The sequence below is a fragment of the Hemiscyllium ocellatum genome, chromosome 34, assembly GCF_020745735.1.
Source record: "Hemiscyllium ocellatum isolate sHemOce1 chromosome 34, sHemOce1.pat.X.cur, whole genome shotgun sequence".
Classification (NCBI taxonomy): domain Eukaryota; kingdom Metazoa; phylum Chordata; class Chondrichthyes; order Orectolobiformes; family Hemiscylliidae; genus Hemiscyllium; species Hemiscyllium ocellatum.
In genome coordinates, this window is record NC_083434.1 from 25,058,904 (window position 1) to 25,078,960 (window position 20,057).

The following is a 20,057-nucleotide window of genomic DNA, read 5'->3' on the forward strand; positions in this document are numbered from 1 at the left end:
GCCTGCTGGGACAGTGTCAGAAAAAGTGTTTTGCCAATTAGGCAAAGTGAGTGTGGAATAATGTACAGGTTATTCTGGTATAGCACATGTTTTGTCAGTGCAAATTGGCTATAATGCAGTTGACTAATTGTGGATGCTGTTTGCATAACAAATTTTCTACTGAACAAATATAGTGATTTTCAATAGTAGTCTTTTACAGTGGTTTTCCATCGCACAATTTTCTATAGCATGGGGTTGCATAGGAATGTGACTGTTGCGTTGTTACAGTCATTCTGTTACAATGTTACGAGGTGAGAAAAGGGAATTGGCTTCCCTTTCTTTGACATACCTCTTTATTTTTAATTTATTTAAATTTAAATTTTTATTTTTTTTCTTGTGTTTTCAGCATAATTAACTAGATCAAAAATTAGAGAGCCAAGTTTTATTAGGTTTACTTGTGTGTGTGAAAGAGAAATTGGATTCATAGTAACCCTTTAAAAAATAAGACCACAACATTAAATGCATGCATGGGCACTAATAATACAGGTCGTTCTCCTATAACACATGTTGTGTTAGTGCAAATTGGCTATAACGCAATTGGCGAATGGGGACTGCTGTTTCTAAAGCACAAACTCTTAAAATGTGCGTTGACTATATAATTGCAACGTCAGCACTTTAAATGCTGTTATTATTGCATGATTTTTATATAGCATGGGGTCACACAAGAATGCAACCATCGCATTATACTACCTGTAAGTTTAAAAAGTGCAAGAAGAGGATACTTAGTACAGACAGGAATATAAAGGCAGTTGCAGTTTGGTATTCTTGAGATGATTTCCCCGAGTTTAAACTGTTTAGCGGTTGTCTGTCTTGCAGATATCCTTGAGCTCTTGACAAATGGCTATTTTTCCAAATTATTTTTCACTGGCTCTGATTAAGGTCAAGAGATAGAGAGGGGACATCTTATTTTTTTCTCTCTGCTTTGCTTCTCAAAAGCAGTTGCCTTAAGTATAATTCCTTTGCAGATTGACTTTTTTTTCCAAACTGGATGATCTGCAGGTGACTTTTATCTCAATGAGCAACTTCTATTTAGGTAGGGTGGCCTCTTGTGGCACAGCGGTAGTGCCTACCCCTGACTAAGAAGTCAAGGTTCAAGTCCCTCTTGTTCCAGAAGTGTGTATTAACATCGTTGAACAAGTTGTTTAGAAAATAGATTAAATTAGAATGCTTTCCAGTTGGTATGAATAAACTAGGAGATAGAGATCAGTTCCAGTGCTTTTCATAACTATGTTCATTTCAGCTCAAATAGACTTGTTCACCCAGCTTTGCTCAACCTGAGCACAGGAGCTATTTTGATTTGGTATTTATGCTCTTTTAAATAGCCACTTTAGTTCATGCAGGTCTTGAATATGAAAATTGTGTGAAGAAAGTTACATATTGATAAACTATTTCTATCAAAATTGTAACATGCTACATTTTTGAGCATTACTCATGGTAACCCTGTGCTTATTTCAGAGTTGATAGAGACCGAAGTGGTGTTATATCTGAAAGTGAGCTTCAGCAGGCTTTATCAAATGGTAAGTTCCATAAGGAGTCTTTTATTTCTGTAGTGTCCTTTGAAGAAAGTGCCATTTACCAAGTATCATGCCACTGAAGTGATATTTCATGATAGTGAGATAAATGGCAAGATAGCAATACTGGCTTTTATATAAAGCTTATATAAATGTACTGGATTGCAAATTTTTTAAAATGCAAAAGAAAACTGAGTATATTTCATATTTGCTTAGAATTAGTTTGATTTGGCTTTCATGTGTTAACCTTACTACGAGGCATTTAATTTTCTGATTTCTCTAATTTTCTCTGCTCATTATTAATTTTTCATTTTTTATCTGATATACAATCAAAGCTTAAATGTGAACAGTTGGTTATGAGGTCACTTATCTCTGTTTATCACGTTGTTACTACTCAGCATGCAAATAGTCCTGTTTAGTAGCTTCACAGGAATGGAAATTCATTTTTAGATTTTTTTGGTTCTTCCTTGTTTCCGCATGTCCATCTCCAATTAGTTTGAAATCAGTTCAGACAATGCAGTGGATTGTACCAGCAATATGGAGACCGGGTTTCAGTCCACCAGGATTGTGTGGTTGTCGTTCTTTTTAATACTATCGTGGGCTGATATATCTGTTCATAGACTGGTGAGCCTAAGATCAAGTATATTTTTCTCTGCTTTGTTCCCTCACCACTTCCTGTAGGCAGGCCCGGTCTAGCAGCCATATCCTTTAGGACTTGGTTAGTGTGGTCAGTAGTGGTGCTGCAGAGCCACTTTTGGTGATACACATTGAAGTCCCCTTGCCTCCCCAAGTGCATCTCTAGATTTGTTCAGTATGGAGAATTAATGTATCAACTGGGAGTGGTAGATGGTAATTACTTGGTTTCCTTGTCCTTATTTGATCCTTAACATGGCTCCATAGTCCATGTTGAGCACTCCCAGGGCAACTGCCTCCTGACCGTATACCACTCCACAACCTCTGGAAGGTCATTTTGGAGTTATTGAAAGTTGGGCAAACGTAAATCAATTCAGCACAGTTTTGATCTAACTGAAAGATGCATGAATTTTCCTGTAAACTGGGTGGAAGATGTCTCCGAAATATCCCCTCATCAGCGTACTCACTTTTTTTCTGTTACCTATAAGATTAAGTTCTTTGTGGTGGATAATTATTTTGGTATATATGTAAAACCAATTAAATCCTATTGTGGTAGAATTGTGGTGAATATAATTCAAATATTTTAGCAGTACTGAACAACCAGGGCTGAAGGCTTGAGACAAATACAGAGGTGATTTGTCTGTAATTGAAGTTGCCAGAATTAAAGAGAGTTGCATAATTTGTCACCTCCATGCTCTATCTCATTGCTCCATCCCTGTCTTTGACCTTCTACAGTTCTCTCATAAAGCCCAATGTAAACTCAAGGAAATTAAGAACTAGGTTGTTCACTCTTGGAGGAAAGGGGTATTAGTTAAAATTACAATTTGGTATGACTGTTACTTTTTGATTAGGCAAAACAACACCGATCACAGCATGGATGTTTTGTTGAATTTAGGAATGAGAGGTTGAAGTGCAAAAGTAAACGTTACTTCTAGGGCATCTTCATGCTCCCTGGGAGTGAATTGCCGACTGCTTTTTCAATTGTGGTTGGTTGCAAGAAAGAAAACTAAAAGAAATCATATTGTTCCAAAAATAAATCTTTTTTTTTCCTTTGGAAGGAACATGGACACCTTTCAATCCAAAGACTGTCCGGTCCATCATAGGTAAGAATCTGTTTATTCCATTTCATTTGTTGATAATTACAACTGACTATTAGCAAAAGTACTACTATTGTAATGTCATTTGGCTGCTGGAAAAGGCCTTGTATGAAATGCAGGAAGGAAAATGGGAAAGTACCCAGATAGAACATGGGAGGGGGGATGTTTTGCTATTCGGGAATCACAGTAGCTTAATGGCTTTGAAACTGATCTTTTCCAAAGGATTAGATCTAAAACATAAATTTTATCTTTTTTATTGCAAACTATCTGTTTCAAGTCTGGATTCAAGATTACTTTTGTTCGATGATCTTCATTAATTCAATACAACCAAATTTCTGATTGTCTGTTTAGTCATGATAGTGGATAATACTAAACAATTATTAAGCTTGTTTGTCAATTAATAATAAACAAAATTAAAGGGAGAGTCATTTTAAAACCCAGACAGATGTCCATTTGTTAATTTGAAATTGTTTCCAGTATAAATCTGTAGTCCATTCCTAGCTTATTGCCTCAAGGAATAAAAAGATAGAAATATAGTGTGGGCACTAATGTGGAAGATGGGAAAATCAAGATGAGTGTATGTTTTGACAAGGTTTATATTCTCTGAAGCTTCCAATCTACCTTACCTAGTTCAGTAGGAGTTGAGTAATAATTATTGAACATAGCTCTTTTACCTGAGTTCAAATTCAATTCCAGTTTTCTTTCACTAATTGTAGAGATATGAATTGAAACACAGTTGTATAGTTTTAACTCACATTTGGTGAAATATTTAGTACTTGACAGGTTGTTAGCATGCTTTTATTCTTTATGGCTAAAATGTCACTTATTCTCTCCTTTTGTATTTGATTTGAACTTCTAATATTAATGTTAACTAATATGGCTGCACATTAAATGTCATTACACAATTGCACATTTTAGTTTTATTGCAAACACAGGAATGTTTGACCGGAATAACAGAGGAGGAGTGGATTTCAATGAATTCATGGGTCTTTGGAAGTACATAATTGACTGGCAGAACATCTTTCGAACATATGACCGGGACAACTCTAACTTCATTGACAGAAACGAACTTAAACAGGCATTATCAGGTTTTGGTAAGTTGCTTAAGAATTTGAGTGATAAGTTGATTAGTTTTTAATGTAATGTAGTGATAAGCAGCAAGTAGGATTACAGAAACTTTGTTTTAGAATGCTGTTTAGTAAACTAGAGGAGTGACCTTCAAGAATGGATAAAGGAATAAAACAGGAAGCTACTGACCAGTCACTCTAATTTCAGTGGTGGGGAAACTTTTGGAAGCATTTCTGAGGGATAGAATTAATTGCATTTGGAAAGGAAGGGATTAATCAAGAATATTCAGCATGGTTTTTGTTAAGGGGAGACAATGTCTTACTGACTTGATTGAATTTTTGAAGAGGTGACTAGGTGAGGGGAATGCTTTTAGTCTGCTTGGACTTCAGTAAGGCATTTGGATAAGGTCCCACATGGAAGACAATTAAAAGAAAGAGCCTATTTGATCCAAGGACATTTGGTAAATTGAATCTACTGTTGGCTGAGTGGCAGAAGCATGGTGTGTTAGTTGAGAGGTGTTTTTCTGACTGGAAGGCTTTGTCCAGTGGGGTCACAAAGGTCAATGTTGGGGCCTTGTTTGTGGTTTATATAAATGATTTAGACTTAAATGTGGGTGAGTTGGTCTGTAAATTCCCTAATATGAGGGGTTAAATAATGAAAGCTTTAGATTACAGGAGAATGTAGATGGGCTATCAGTGGTAAATAGATTTCAACCTGTGTACATCGAGATTAATGCAATACCACTAACACACGAGAATATGTGATGAACATTAGGACCTGGGAAGCACTGATTCAGAGGGACCCATATGCATGTACACTGGTCCCTTAAGGTATCAGGGCAGCTGGATGAAGTGATTGAGAAGATATATATGGGATACTTATAAGTCGAGGCATGAGAGTTTAAAAGCAGGGATATTATGCTGGAACTGAATAAAATGTTAGTCCACAGCCAAAGTATCATGTGCAGTTCTGAAATGCACATTACAGGAAGAGTGAGATAGCACTGGAGAAGGTGCAGAGATGATTTACTAGAATGGGCAGAAGAGTTTCAATAATGAAGGGAGATAGGAAACAACCCCAGTCTGTCCATAGTATAGATGAAATTGAGAGAGGACACAAATGAGTTGTATAAAATAATGAGGGGCATAGGTAGGGTAGACGAATAAACTTTTTTTACCTTTTGCATGGGAGATCAGTAACTGGGGCCATTAATTTAAGGTAAAGAGCAGATAGTTGTGGTTCTCTTCGCCAAGCTGGAAGTTTTTGCTGCAAACGTTTCGTTCCTTGGCTAGGGAACATCATCAGTGCTATTGGAGCCTCCTGTGAAGCGCTGCTTTGATGTTTCTTCCGGTATTTATACATCCCTAGCCAGGGAACGAAACGTTTGCAGCAAAAACTTCCAGCTCGGCGAACAGAACCACAACAACGGACACCCGAGCTACAAATCTTCAACCAGACTGTAAAGAGCAGATAGTTTCGGATGATGGAAACTTTTACACCCAGTGTGGTGGGAGTCTGGAATTCACTGCCTGTAAGGGTGGTAGAGGCAGAATCTCAACATTTAAGAAGCAATTAGATGTATACCTGCAATGCTAAGGTATACATGGCCATATACCAAATGCTAGATAATTGGATTGGATGTTTTTGATTATGGATACAATTGGCTGAAGGGCTTTTTTCTGTTCTGTAGATCTCTAACATCATAATGAATTACAAGTCTGTTAGTCAGTAAGGGTTGTTGAGAAGTTTTTAATTGATAAGAAGTTAAAGATGGAAATGTAACATTTGAACTTCATACCTTTAAGTCCTTTTCTTTGATCTGAGGATGTTTTCTGCAGTTGTCAAAACTCCAATATTGTATTGTATAATTGCCGAAATAGTATGTTGAGAATGCAATCAAAGCACAATGAAAGCCCCTTCATCCACTGTAGCTAAACTGACCAGTTACATATTTGCGTTTCGTAACTGGGAGAAGTCTCTTACTTATCCACTATTGTTTTGGTTGCATTTTGACACCTAATATTAGCTAATGGTAATACCAGACAAGTCAGATCCTAAAATGGACCTGGCTTGACAGATCAAAGTTTAACTTCTGCAGCCAGTTACTGTGGTGGTTTGTCACTGAAACAGATTCATTTGACACTGCAGATGTAGTTTAACAACTATCTAATTAAGTCAGCAGGGTGGCTCAGTGGTTAGCACTGTTGCCCCACGGCACCAGGGTCACAGGTTCAATTCCAGCCTTGGGCGATTGTCTGTGTCTGTGTGGAGTTTGCACATTCTCCTTGTGTCTGCATGGGTTTCCTTTGGGTGCTCTATTTTCCATCTATACTATGGAAAAAAACCCCAGTCTGTCCAAAGGTGTGCAGGTCAGGTGAATTGGGCATGTTAAGTTGCCCATAGTGGTAGGTGCACCAGTCAGAGGGAAATGGGTCTGGATGGGTTACTCTTCGGAGGGTCTTTGTGGACTTGTTGGGCCAAAGGGCCTGTTTCCACACTGTAGGGAATCTAATCTAATTATTACACAAGAATAAAATCAGTTACACATCTCAAATGGTTGTAAAGATCTTAACACACAAAGCAAAAGTTTCAACCTGTTCCTAGCTATACTCCTTTTACAGGTACTCAATTCTAGAAAATCTCCACTTCTGTCTCAACCCTTTGAACTTCTAGTTCCCTTCGCTTGGATTAGAGTTTTTCTAAGTCTACTGCCATGAACTTTTCTCAATTTTGCTCACACAATCTTTTAATTTTAAATCACTTCTCTCCACACAATGTGGATGCTTCAGACTAGAAACTACTTCTGATAATGTGACTGGTTTCCTGAACTGAAAATCTTGATTCTCCTGCTAGGAGAAAAAAAACTTCTGAACTGAGACCTTGAACCTAAATAGCCTTAATGTTTGTTTATTTGTTGTAATATTATAAGCATTTTATTAACACCACCAAGTTTGTAGGCAGTTAGCTGAAATCATTTGTTGCCTTAGAAATTCTTGTTTAGGTCATTTCAAATTATTTCCTGACTTGGTTTTCAAAAATAATTTTCAGGACCAAATTGTGGTCCATCCCCAATTGCTTGTGAACTCAGCCATGATTGAATGGCCTAATTTCTGCTCCTATGTCTTATGAGTAGTTTGCTAGGCCATTTCAGAGAGCATTGTAATTGTCGACCTGTTGAACTAGCCCTGGAGTTACTTTAGTCAGACCAGGTAAGAATGGCAGATTGCCTTCCCCAAAGGACATTAGTGACCAAATGTATTTTTAAAACGATTGATTGTTTCATTGCCACCATTACTCAGACCAGCTTTCAATTCTTTGTGAATTCAAGTTCCACCAACGACCATGGTGGAATTTGAATGTGTCTCCACAACATTAACCTGGCCTCTGAACTACTCGTGCAATGACACTGCCATTACCCTTAGTTTTAGGAATGTACCTTTGTAATGTAATAAAGATGTCACAGCTCTGTTGTATAATTGGTTCTGAAAGTGAGGAAATAAATGTTAAAAGTCTCATTCCTTGCAGTTTGTTATTTACTTGTAATTGGCTACATTTCTGTACTTGCAGAGATAAATAAAGCCTGGATAGCTTTTAAGTAATAGATGGCAGTTATAGGAAGGGGAAAAAAGCTGCAATTATAGCCAGATAGATGGGTTAACTCCAGGAAAGGTAGGAGGTGTAGGTAAGTAGTGTAGGAGTCTCCTGTGGCTATCCCCATTTCAAAAATTATGCTGTTTTGGAAAATATATGGGGTAATGGACACTCAGGGGAATGTAGCACGAACAGCCAAGTTTCTGGTATTGTAATGAGGGGTATGTTGGCTCCAAGCGATTGATTGTGATGTGGGAGTGTGTAGTCAGATGCATAGACAGGTGTTTCTGCGACCAGCAGTGAAAAAAATCAGAAATCCTTGGTGCCAGGGTCAAGCATGTCTCAGAGAGGCTGCTGAATGTTCCCAAAGGGGAGAGGGACCAGCAGGAAGTCATTGTATACATTGGTACCAACGACGTAGGAAGGGAAAAGGATGAGAATCCGATGGAAGAATAGAGAAAGTTACGCAGGAATATTTTTTAAAAAAAAGGTCCTTGAGGGTGTAGTAATATTTGGATTATACCCAGTGATAAGCTAGTGAGGGTAACAATAAGAGGATAGAGGAGATGAATGCGTGGCTGAGGAACTGGTGCATGGGAGAAGGGTTCACATTTTTGGATCATCGGAATCTCTTCTAGGCTGGAAGTGACCTGTACAAAAAGGATAAATAGCACCTGAATTGAAAGGGGACCAATATATTGGCAGGGAGTTTTGTGAGAGCTACTCAGGATGATTTAAACTAGTAATGCAGAGGTGTAATAGGGAGGAAAGAGATCTGAGACTGGTATGTTGGGAAAGGGAGAGAATCAGTCAGGGACAAAGCAGAAGAAAAGGAGGACTGATAAATTAAACTGCATTTACTTCAATACAAGAGGCTAACAGGGAAGGCAGATGAACTCTGGGCATTGTTAGGAACATGAGACTGGGATGTCATAGCAATTACAGAAACATGGTTCATGAATGGACAGGACTAGCAGCTTAATGTTCCAGTATACAAACGCTACAGGAACGATAGAAAGAGAACCGGGGGGGGGGGGGGAAACAGTGGCATTCTTGATAAGGGATAGCATTAGTGCTGTACTTAGAGAGGATATTCCTGGGAATGCATCCAGGGAAGTTATTTGGTTGGAACTGAGAAATAAGAATGGGATGATCACCTTATTGGGGTTGTATTATAGACTCTAATAGTCAGCAGGAAATTGAGAAACACATTTTTAAAGAGATTTCAGTTATCTGCAAGAATAATAGTGGTTATGGTAGGGGACTTTAACTTTCCAGACATATACTGGGGGGGAGGCTGCCATAGTGTTCAGGGTTTAGATGGAGAGGAATTTAAGAGTGTACAAGAACATTTTCTGATTCAGTGTTTAGATGTATCTAATAGAGAAGGTCCAAAGCTTGACCTACTCTTGGGAAATAAGGCAGGACAGGTGACTGAGGTGTCAGTGGGGGAGTACTTTGGGGCCAGCGACCATAATTCTATTAGTTTTAAAATAGCGACAGGAAAGGATAGACCAGGTCTAAAAGTTGAAGTTCTAAATTGGAGGGAGGTTAATTTTGACAGTATTAGGCAAGAACTTTCAAAGCTGATTGGGGGCAGATGTTAGCAGGTAAAGGGGCAGCTGGTATGTTCCTAATAGGGTGAAAGGAAAGGCTACTAGGTGTAGCGAATGCTGGGTGACTAGAGAAATTGAGGTTTTGGTTAAGAAAGAGGAGGAAGCATGCTCAGAGTATTGAGTACACTAGTTGGGAGGTCATGTTGTGGCTGTACAAGACATTGATTTGGCCACTGTTGGAATATTGCATGCAATTCTGGTCTCCTTCCTATCAAAAAGATGTTGTGAAACTTGAAAGGGTTCAGAAAAGATTTACAAGGATGTTGCCAGAGTTGGGGGATTTGAGCTATAGGGAGAGGTTGAATAGGCTAGGGCTGTTTTCCCTGGAGCATCAGAGGCTGAGAGGACCTTTATAGAGGTTTATAAAATCATGAGGGACATAGATAAGTAGACAAAGTATTTTCCCTGGGGTGGGGGAGTCCAGAACTAGAGGGCATAGGTTTAAGGTGATTCGGGAAAGACATAAAATGGACCTAAGGGACAACCTTTTCTCACAGAGGGTAGTGCATGTATGGAATGAGCTGCCAGAAGAAGTGGTGGAGGCTGGTACAATTGCAACATTTAAGAGGCATCAGGATGGATATGTGAATAGGAAGAGTTTGGAGGGATATGGGTCAAGTGCTGGCAAATGGAACTAGATTAGGTTAGTATATCTGGTCGGCATGGACAAGTTGGACCGAAGGGTATGTTTGCATGCTGTATATCCCTGTAGTATTTTTTTCTGTTTAAACACTATTTCTGCACTCTCTTGAAGATCCTGATTAGAACACAACAATCGCAATCCTTGATTTTTGTAAAGCCTCTAAAATGGAATTGTTGGCTTTACAGGATATGTTTAGGTATCTGTCTGAACTTTGTGGGTACAACTCCTCTATCTGTTTGCAGAGAAACTATACCATTTGTAGCTTGTTTTATTTCAAAAAGAAGAATTCTATGAAAATTAGTTTTATTGTTTATATTACTACTTGTGTATTTAGGTATGAAAGTTAAAGTGTAACTCTAAGTGTCAGTGTCCAACTACAAGATTGTCTCTCAAGTTATTTTTTGCCATTAACCTTTTTAAGGGTACCGTCTGTCTGACCAGTTCTACACTATCCTCCTTAATAAATTTGATCGACAAGGACGAGGCCAGGTAGCCTTTGACGATTTTATTCAGTGCTGCATTGTCTTGCAGGTAAGCTTGAGAGCATTTAATAGTTGTCCAGGCTGTTCAGTGGTTAGAAAAAAGATGACTTAATGTAGAAAACCTAGAAGTAAATCTGAAGAATGGGATTGGGCAATTAAGATGGGAACTCCTGGTTTTTAGGTGACACTATGGATTAATTATATGATGCATGAACTATCTGTCCATTGGTTGTTATGAGCTCTCCTTCAGCAAACATAGAAGTGATCACAAAAATTAGATTTATCTGAATACTCAGATGGATAAGAGTTTCACACAGGAATTTTAGATGAACTCAGTGAATAAGAGTTTCTCACAGGAATTTTAGTTTGAGATGGCAGTTCGTACACCAGTTGTCAAGTACAAAAAAGAAATTGTGAGATTACTTCGCCATCCAGTAGAAATATTACCTATTGAGCATTCAGCACCGATGTAAGTTTTTAAGAGTCATAGAGCTGTACAGCATGGAAACAGACCCTTTGGATGGGTATGTTGTAATTGTACCAGCCTTCACTTCCTCTGGCAGCTTATTCCATTCCTGCTCCATGTGAAAAAGTTGCCTCTTAGGTCCCTTTTTTTTTAAACCTATGCCTTTTAGTTTGACTCCCTACCCTGGGAAAAGATCTTACCCATTCACCCTATCCATGTCCTTCATGATTTTATAAACCTTTATAAAGATCACCCCTCCGCTTCCTCCAACCCAGGCAAAATACTTTAAATCTTTTCTGAATCCTTTCAAGTTTCACAACATCCTCCTGATGGGGAGGGAGACCTGACTTGCACTGTGTTCCAAAAGTGGCCTAACCAATGTCCTGTACAGCCACAACATGACCTCCCAACTCCTCTACTCAATGTACTGACCAATAAAGGCAAACATATGAAACACTGCCTTCACTATCCTATCTACTTACACTTAAAGGTCTCTTTGTTCAGCAACGCTCCTTTTGGACATTACTATGAAGTGTATAAGTCCTGATTTGGCATTCCAAAATGCAGCACCTCGTGTTTATTTAAATTCCATCTGCTAATTCTCGGACCATTGGCCCATCTGATCAAGATTACATTGAATTTTGAGGTTGCCGCCTTTGCTGTCCACTGTATCATCAATTTTGGTGTCATCTGTAAACTTACTGACCATACCCCCTATGTTTGCATCCAAATTATTTATATAAATGACAAAAAGCAATGGACCCAGCACTGATCCTTGTGGCACACCACTGGTCACAGGCCTCCAGTCTGAAAAGCAACCCTTTACCACCACCATTTTTCTCTTACATTTGTGCCAGTTCTGTAAACAAATAGCTAGTTCTCCCTCTCTTCCATATGGTCTAACCTTGCTAACCAGTCCCCTATGAGGAAACTTGTCGAACACCTTACAGAAGTCTACGTAGATCAAAAAACTCAAATCAAGTTAGTGAAACATGATTTTCCACGCACCAAAATAGTGTTGAGTATCCCTAGTCAGTCACTGCCTTTCCAAATACATGTAAATCCTGTTCCTCATGATTCCCTCCAACAACTAGCCCACCATTGATATCAGGCTCACTAGTGTACAGTTTTCTGGCTTTTCCTTACCATCTTTCTTAAATAGTAGTACCAAGTTAGCCAACCTCCAGTCTTCTGGTACCTCACCTGTGGCTATCGGTGGTATAAATATTTCTCAGCAAGGGTCCCAGCAACCACTTCCCTAGCTCCCCACAGAGATCTAGGGTATACCTGATCAGGTCCTGGGGATTTATCCACCCTTAGATATTTTAAGACATCCAGAACCCCCTTTGTAATACAGGGGAACCTCGATTATCCGAACAAGACGGGCGGGCACTTTCTTTCAAATAATCGATTATTCGGTTAATTGATTAAATGCCTTTTCTCTGGGGCTCAGTTTTTAAAGTCTGTTCCCTGTTCAAGTGACTAATAGCAGTATACAGCGCACAAGACACCACTCACCCCGCCCACCCCCCAATCTGGTTCAAAACCGCCCCTGCCCCCAACACTGCTGCCCGCCCGCCCCAGAAACCAGTCCAACCCCCCAAAACCCTTCCAACATTGCCCCCGCCATCAGCCCACTCTGGGAAGCCCTTCCAACCCTGCCCCCAACCCATCTCTGGGGCAGCCCAACTGTACACCAACAGGACTGCTGCTGCTGCCTTTGTGGGGTAAGTCTCTAAATAGTGTACACCGCCACAACCCCCCACACAACATTTTGACAGGTTCCACGTTTGCCCTGTACAGGACAATGTTAGATTATCTGGGGAAGGGGTTTAGGATACATCCCTCTGTAGAACTCCAGGGAAAGTGTGGGGAGAGAGGAGGGCAGGAGGTCAGTCATTTGCTTGCTCAATCATTGTAAACAAAAGCCGCGATCACTGTTGGAAACATGTTTTTGATGTAACTTTTCTATCGGGACCTTGAGATCTCCTTCGGAAAATCCAATTTTTGGATATTTGGTATTCAGATAAATGAGGTTCCTTTGTATAGACATTTTTCAAGATATTGCTATTTATTTCCTCAAGTTCTCTTATCCATATCCTTCGCATGAATCTGTCTGGCATTTATGCTGCACAGAAGCCTCTTTAAACTCTGCTTTGTGCAGTCAGCATATTTATCTTTCCTATCTGTGTGCTCATCTAGATTTCCATTAAATGCATCCAACGCATTCCAACTATCCTCAAATTCTCCTGAATAATTTTAAGTTTTCAGCATTCGGTGGAATCTGTTCCATGATGGTCTTGCATTGTAGCCCTCTCGTACTGATAAACTGAACATTGCTTTCACCATTGCTGAGATGGTGCATCAGTTATATGATGAATCCGCGTAAGGTAGAAGCACTACGATTGGCCACTGCAGTGCTTAGAGAAGGAAAGTATCAGTCAGGATTTCTCTTCCTTATCACCATTCAGTAACCGCCTTATATCTGCCTAACAGCTGTATGATGCTCTAAACTTCAGGATAAATTTTGTGTCTGCATCTTCACCAGTGTAGAAGAAAAACTTTGGGAGTCCATTGGTGGAGTTCACAATTTTGATAATGGGATTTCATTTTATGTTCTTGATTATGATTGTGGATTGGAAGCTTGCTCGGATTAAATCAAAATGCTCAATTAAGAACTTTTCTTCGAGATGCGAATAATCAATATAACAGAAGTTCCTGGCTTTTGTCTCTGCTTTTACTTGAAACACTTGAATCTAAATAGTGCTAGCTTGAATGTTGTATATAAAGACTACTTGTTTTTCCTTTGTATAGAGACTGACTGATGTATTCAGGCGATATGATACTGACCAGGATGGCTGGATTCAAATTTCGTATGAGCAGTACCTCAACATGGTCTTCACTGTCCTATAAATATTTAATACTTGACTATAGCCAACTTTGAGTCAGGTGATGCTTGCAAATTATCATATCAAAACTTAAGACTTAATTGAGAACACATGAAAGTTAAACGCTCATGTAAATCTTACAGGCATAATATGCAAGAAAATGTTGACCAATTTCTTTTTTTGTAAAATGGAGACATTTAACTCTAATATTGGTAATTGATTTATGCATACAGATGTGCCATACAATATCCTGTTGCATCTGTGACAAATGGGTTGATAACTATTTTAGATGTACAGTAGCCAACCTTCTCTAGAGCAGGAAAAGATTTGTTATGCATGGTGCCTTAAGTTAACAATTCAAACTGAGTAAATCTGTAATGCAAACTAAATTTACCAAGGCACAGCTTGCTTAGGTTAGTTTTTTCATTTTAAATGCTTAATATGTTCTTTGTAATTTATATTAAACAAAATTATGTTAATAGTTTTGATGAAATTGTAATAGGAATCTGGTCAAAGCATCATGTAATATGCACAGACCTGAGCCTTTTGTACTTAGCTGGGGAAATGCCATTTATGAAACTTGGTCTTGTATACGCAAAATGCTGTAAACAAGTAGATGTGCCAAATATTTATCTACTGTAACTTTATAATGCTAACAGTAATTCTAACTGAAATAAATCTTACTTTTCAATGTTATCGGAATGGATTTCATGTCTATTTTAACAAAGTTAATCTTTCTTTTATTTACTCGTGCTCTCTCTCTCTCTCTCTCTCGAGTAAATATGGTAGAATGTAAACCTCCCACATCTTCCTTAGATGTCTTTTACGGAATTGACTTTCTATTTTTTCAACAATCAAACACCAACCATGATTACACCTATCAGAACTCTCTGCCCTTTTCAATTTCTCTGCAATGCTGATTCCACCATCCGTCAAATTCTATGAAAATGTCCGGTTATAGTTTGAGACTCATGGTGGCAATATCAGGCATTTTGTAATGAATGTTGCAAGCTCACAATCCATTGAATGTTTATTTTTAAAGTCAAATTACAAAACTGATCCTTTTGCATACTCCATTCTAATTGTCTAGTTGCTGTAGTTCTGGGTGAGCCATACTACTTTAATACAATCCCATAGTAAGGAAGTCCTTATGGCTTCCCCTTCTGAAAGCTGCAAAGGCCAGTTTCCTTTTGAGCCAGAGTCTTCAGATCCATATTTGTTAGCTTAGTTTTCCCTCCCAAGTATTTACTGCTGTACTGATATCAGTTAACTGGCTGAAAATTAAACTAGGGACTTTGTCTTTAAGGCTGAGAACAAGTTTATAGGTAGCAAATGTTTTTCAGGAATGTAATTCCTTTCATTTGAATATAGTAAATACATGTTAACCAAAAGAAGTCTAGATTTGTATAATTGTGATTAGAAAGATCTTTCCCCTTCCCAAACAATCCTGCATGAATTCAAATAATTCCAGTATTAATAGCAACATCAATAATTGTACAAAGTTTTAACATTACTGTATTTAGATATATTATAAGTAGGACTTCAACCCAGGACTGCCAGTATTAAAACCAAAATTTAGCCAATGTAGTATCCTCAATCTCCATTCAATGTAGCAAATTATTTGCTGAGTACTGAAATAAGTAAACCAAAGCCTGTTTAACTTATTTACTGTTATCATTTAATACACCATATTTGTACAAAATTAATGGATATATATTTGAAAAGGTACTGCATAGATAGCTGGCAGAGTGTTTTACATATTTAAATTAAACAAACCAAACAAGGCAGAACTTCATGAATTGTGATGACAGTTGATCTCCATCTTTCAGCTTTTGCTAGATGGCTATCACCTGGGATATTTTCAGAAGTCCTTGGTGAGCAAGTGGCAATTTAAGGCTTGCACATCATCTGCAACCAGTTATTAGTTGTGAATATGCACCAAAATGCTGAGATTTACAATTAGCATATACATGCTTTTGCTGAAAATAATCCTTTTGTCAAATGTCCATCCAATTAAAGGTCATCTCTTATCTGATACAACTGGTCTAACCCATGCAGGAGCAGCTGTGGAAGTTAAATACACAAATTTAGTTAACTACATTAAGTTATGTACAAATCACCAATACACTAAATAATATGGGAAACTTTTATTAGACTTGACAATTCAAAAATCCATAGAAGCAATCTAGGTTGACATCCAATAAGTACAGAGGTAGCATTGGTCATTGTGACAAAGATAATTTGATGATACAGCTCTAAAATGCCTATATAGGAACTTCATGAATGCCATAAATCTCAAATACTACAAGGGTGATTTAAAAAGAATCTTTTCTTAGGGAAAATCTTTATCTCTGACCCAAATGCAATCTGAATTGTTCATTCAGAGTGAATAGTTAGATGTTGCACCCATTGCATTATAATGATGATAGGAGTAAATGAGGACTGCAGATGCTGATATCAGAGTCAAAGTGTGATACTGGAAAAGCAGAACAGGTGAGGAGCAGGAGAATTGCCGTTCTGGGCATAAGCCCTTCATCAGGATAGCGTTGACTGTGACCTTCACAGCATGTTAATAGTAAAATTGAGACTAGTACGACTGCATATAGGAGCACTAATCCATTTCTGCAGTGTTCAAATTAGTTTTTTTTTAAAAAAAACTAAGTGTTGCAGACTGGGACATACCTGAAGGGCCAGTCTGTGTGAAGTTTCATTGACACGTTTAGGTGCTATATCACATTGGTCCCTCCCAAGTTTTGTTGCACCAGCAGTTAATTCCAAAACGTCTTTATTAGTGAATAAGAGCGAAAAGGTGTTCACAGTATGATGACTAAGAACCCTAAAATAATGTATGATGAGCACTTCTGAGTTGGAAAATAGAATTACCACCTGTAGGGAACTAGTAAATACTTAAAAGGAACAATTTGCAGTAGCAGTGGAGTATTCTTTCAAAAAGTTGAATACAAAGATCTGCATTCCTCGTTTTTTGAACTTTTAACAATGCTTCCTTCTCACTCCAATAAAAATAGTGTCAGTCTTCCAAAATGCGGTTTGGACACTGGGAAAAATGGTGACTAACTTTTTATTTATGCCTCTGAAGGATCTTAGGATTCTATACGAAAGGTATAATACAAGTTGTTTTTATTAAATGAATCACACTAAAGGTTTTCATTCAGCCAATTAAATGCAGTATTACGAAAATATTCGACCACAATCCATATTTATCAGTATCTTAGGTGATAACAAGAGTGGCTACATGGTTGATTTTGAAGATTACCTAATAATTTTGAGAATTGTAAACCGTATTGAAGTGGTAGAACATATTTAACCAGCTACTGTTTCAGTCAGCTCTCCAATATTCAATTGTAGCAATGCCTCTTGTACTGGACTACATTTAGATGGCAATTCTTTCCAGTATACTTACTCATTTACCATGAATTAATAGCTGTACATGTTACATTAAATGGAACAGCAATTTATTTCTAAATCTGTGCTGTCGGGATTTTGAGTTGGTGTCCACCATTAGGGTAGTGGACAAGGTATATTAAGAAAAGCCCTAAAAATGAAAGGTATTCACAAATTGGTTATTTTTGATAATACACCAGCAAAACATGTTTTCTTGTTCAAAAAAAACAAAATGTAAATTGAAAACAACTTATGTTGTAATCATTTAACATCGAGCAAGGAATCTATTGCACCCGAAAAGAAACACATGCTATGTGGCTTCCTGAAGATGAAAAAGGATTTTTAAAAACTTTTTAAACTTATGGTTTACTTTGAATTAACTGAACTACTAAATGACATTTTCCATTATTTTCCTAGTGTATTACTATCATGAAGTTATTCTAGAATGGATGATACTGCAAACAGTTTTACTTTGAATGTAGTGAGAGAGCAGGCAGACGTAAAGGACAGGAGGTAAAGTTGCCTGAAGAGAGTGAACCATTAAATAACATAACAGGGAAGCCAGGTAGGAAGGTTTAGTGGTCAGAGTTTAATGGGACAAAATTGAGGGCGCAGAAGGCAGATCTCTAGGACAACTTCAGAGGGGGTATAAGAGGAGATGGGATGATGCTTACCCAAGACAAGAATAGAAAGGGATTTCAGTGAAGTTTGACCATTGGATAGCAGAGGGAAGCAGAAGAAGCTGCTGATCAAATGTCACAAATCTCAAACAAATAAACCCATGAGATTCTAAATTTACTATAATAGAAGGGTTTCACAAGTCAGTTTGCAGCAGGAAAGATGCCAGGAGTTAGCTTTATATTCCACAATGACTTTAGAAAAGCAAGCAATTTTGGTAGATGAGAGATTATGTACTTTCTGACTCTGACTGCATTTAGCTGTCTATTATATTCTGTCAAGACTGCCGAAGAAGTTGAAAGAAAGTTATATAAGTTTTAACAGGTCATAAATAATCTTGTTTAGGTCACTGTCTTTCTTCCTAGATGAAGAAAGTGCAACAGAAGCAGGAGTGCAGTGCTTTTGAATACCTGTTTGAAATGCTGTAGATTTTCAGGGAGAGGAGATGATGATTAATGACAATCAGTCCCTGGCCAAAATTAGACAACATGCATTGAAGCTCATGAATCCATAATTCTACGTGATTTTCTGTGGATTAAAAGGCATCACCTGCAATTAAATTCAAAGCTCACTATTCAGAAAAAACTTACACTGCAAGATATTCTGTTGACGAGAATTGCTTGCACTACTTCCAAAAGAAGAATGGAAGTTGTGAATAGTTTCCTGTAGAATCTGCCTCTCACGTCCCTGTATTTAAAAGAAAACTCCATATTTAGGTGAGAAAAGCAGTAGTATATCCATTACATCACTATTTAAGCCTGCACAAGCAGGTGGCTTAAAGAACAAAATTAATAAGTGGAACTATTGTGATACTGTCAGAAATTCACTAATATGCAGATTATTAATGCAAGTTACTGCTTACTATGATACATTTTATTGACTCCAAGATGGTCCAGGTGAACTTAAGGTTAGGGTGGAACTTGTCAGTAAAGTTGATAAATTGTTCAACCTCCGCATGGGAGCATGAGGTGGCGCCAATACAGTCATTGACGTAGTGGAGGAAAAGGTGGGGAATGGTTGGTGCAGAAGATAGACCGTTCCACTGTTTCACAGCAAACTGAAGTTATTCCTATCCATACCTTTCCAGCATTTAACTCTGAGATTGCAGCCAAGATTTGTTGTCTTGAACCATCCGTCTTTACACCCAACTCCTTCAAATCACCATCAGTTAGTGTTAGGAATGCTTCCATATCCACCTGTAAAAGGACAAGAGTGAGTTTATATTTTTGGACACTTGACCAAACGTATAATCTAACATAACTGTTTTTCTAATGAGCATCTTCCATACAGAAATTCTGTTGGAAAATGATCACAATCCTTTAAGATAATTTGGTACAGAAAATCCCATTCAAAAACACTGCTGCTAAGCAGCATGCTCTGCCTTGGACAACCAGTTTATTTTTGGAGCAAGGCATCTCTCTCAATTTGGATTCTGTAAGTTTCAGTTAAAGGCTGGAGAGAGGGGAAGGAAATGATGGTGAAAAATGCTCACAGGAAGAATGAAGAAAGGTTTATTTTTTGATATATATTAAACGAAGCTGCAGAAAAAACAGTGGGAGTCCTGGTAGGGAAATAAAAAAACAACTGCAAGACAGACCTACTAATTGCAGTTCTTAAACAATAACACTTAGCAAAACTAACTAAAAACTTTGGAAGCACCTGGTTTCAAATTTTGAAATAAACAGAAACAACATCAATTTGTTGTGCTTCAAACCATCTTAAAACACTTCACAGTCAAAAAAATTACTTTTGAAGCACAATTGTTAATTATGTAGTCAAAAGCAGCAGCCAGTTTAAATATGCAGTAAGTCTTCAGTATCCGTGAAATCGGGAATTCATCTATCTGCACCAAAAAATAAGTACTGTATATACTCATGTATAGGTCAACTTTATGAATAAGTAGGCCCTTTATTATTGGCTAAAAATCTTGTATTTTCCAGATA

At 37.9% G+C, this 20,057-nt stretch overlaps 2 protein-coding genes across 4 annotated transcripts in view; one reads left to right on the top strand and one right to left on the bottom strand.

Moving 5' to 3' along the window:
• The window catches only part of pdcd6 (programmed cell death 6), a 21,166-nt gene extending 6,436 nt beyond the window's left edge, over nucleotides 1–14,730 (top strand). Inside the window, exons 2-6 of the mRNA XM_060850158.1 lie at nucleotides 1,495–1,556; nucleotides 3,242–3,286; nucleotides 4,216–4,374; nucleotides 10,620–10,729; nucleotides 13,961–14,730. Coding sequence (XP_060706141.1) covers nucleotides 1,495–1,556; nucleotides 3,242–3,286; nucleotides 4,216–4,374; nucleotides 10,620–10,729; nucleotides 13,961–14,059 — 475 coding nt within the window. The 3' untranslated portion in view covers nucleotides 14,060–14,730. The remainder of the gene's footprint in view (nucleotides 1–1,494; nucleotides 1,557–3,241; nucleotides 3,287–4,215; nucleotides 4,375–10,619; nucleotides 10,730–13,960) is intronic.
• A 959-nt stretch (nucleotides 14,731–15,689) lies between these two features.
• LOC132832274 (ankyrin repeat and SAM domain-containing protein 6-like) overlaps nucleotides 15,690–20,057 on the bottom strand; it is a 53,791-nt gene continuing 49,423 nt past the window's right edge. For 2 of the 3 annotated variants that reach the window (XM_060850129.1, XM_060850126.1), the window contains exons 13-15: nucleotides 19,194–19,310; nucleotides 18,705–18,801; nucleotides 15,690–16,098 (exon numbers count right to left, since the gene is read on the bottom strand). In XM_060850129.1, the coding sequence (XP_060706112.1) occupies nucleotides 16,055–16,098; nucleotides 18,705–18,801; nucleotides 19,194–19,310 (258 nt within the window). In that variant the 3' untranslated portion in view covers nucleotides 15,690–16,054. Of the gene's footprint in view, nucleotides 16,099–18,704; nucleotides 18,802–19,193; nucleotides 19,311–20,057 lie in introns of those variants that run through there. The other variant, XM_060850130.1, reaches the window with a different exon arrangement.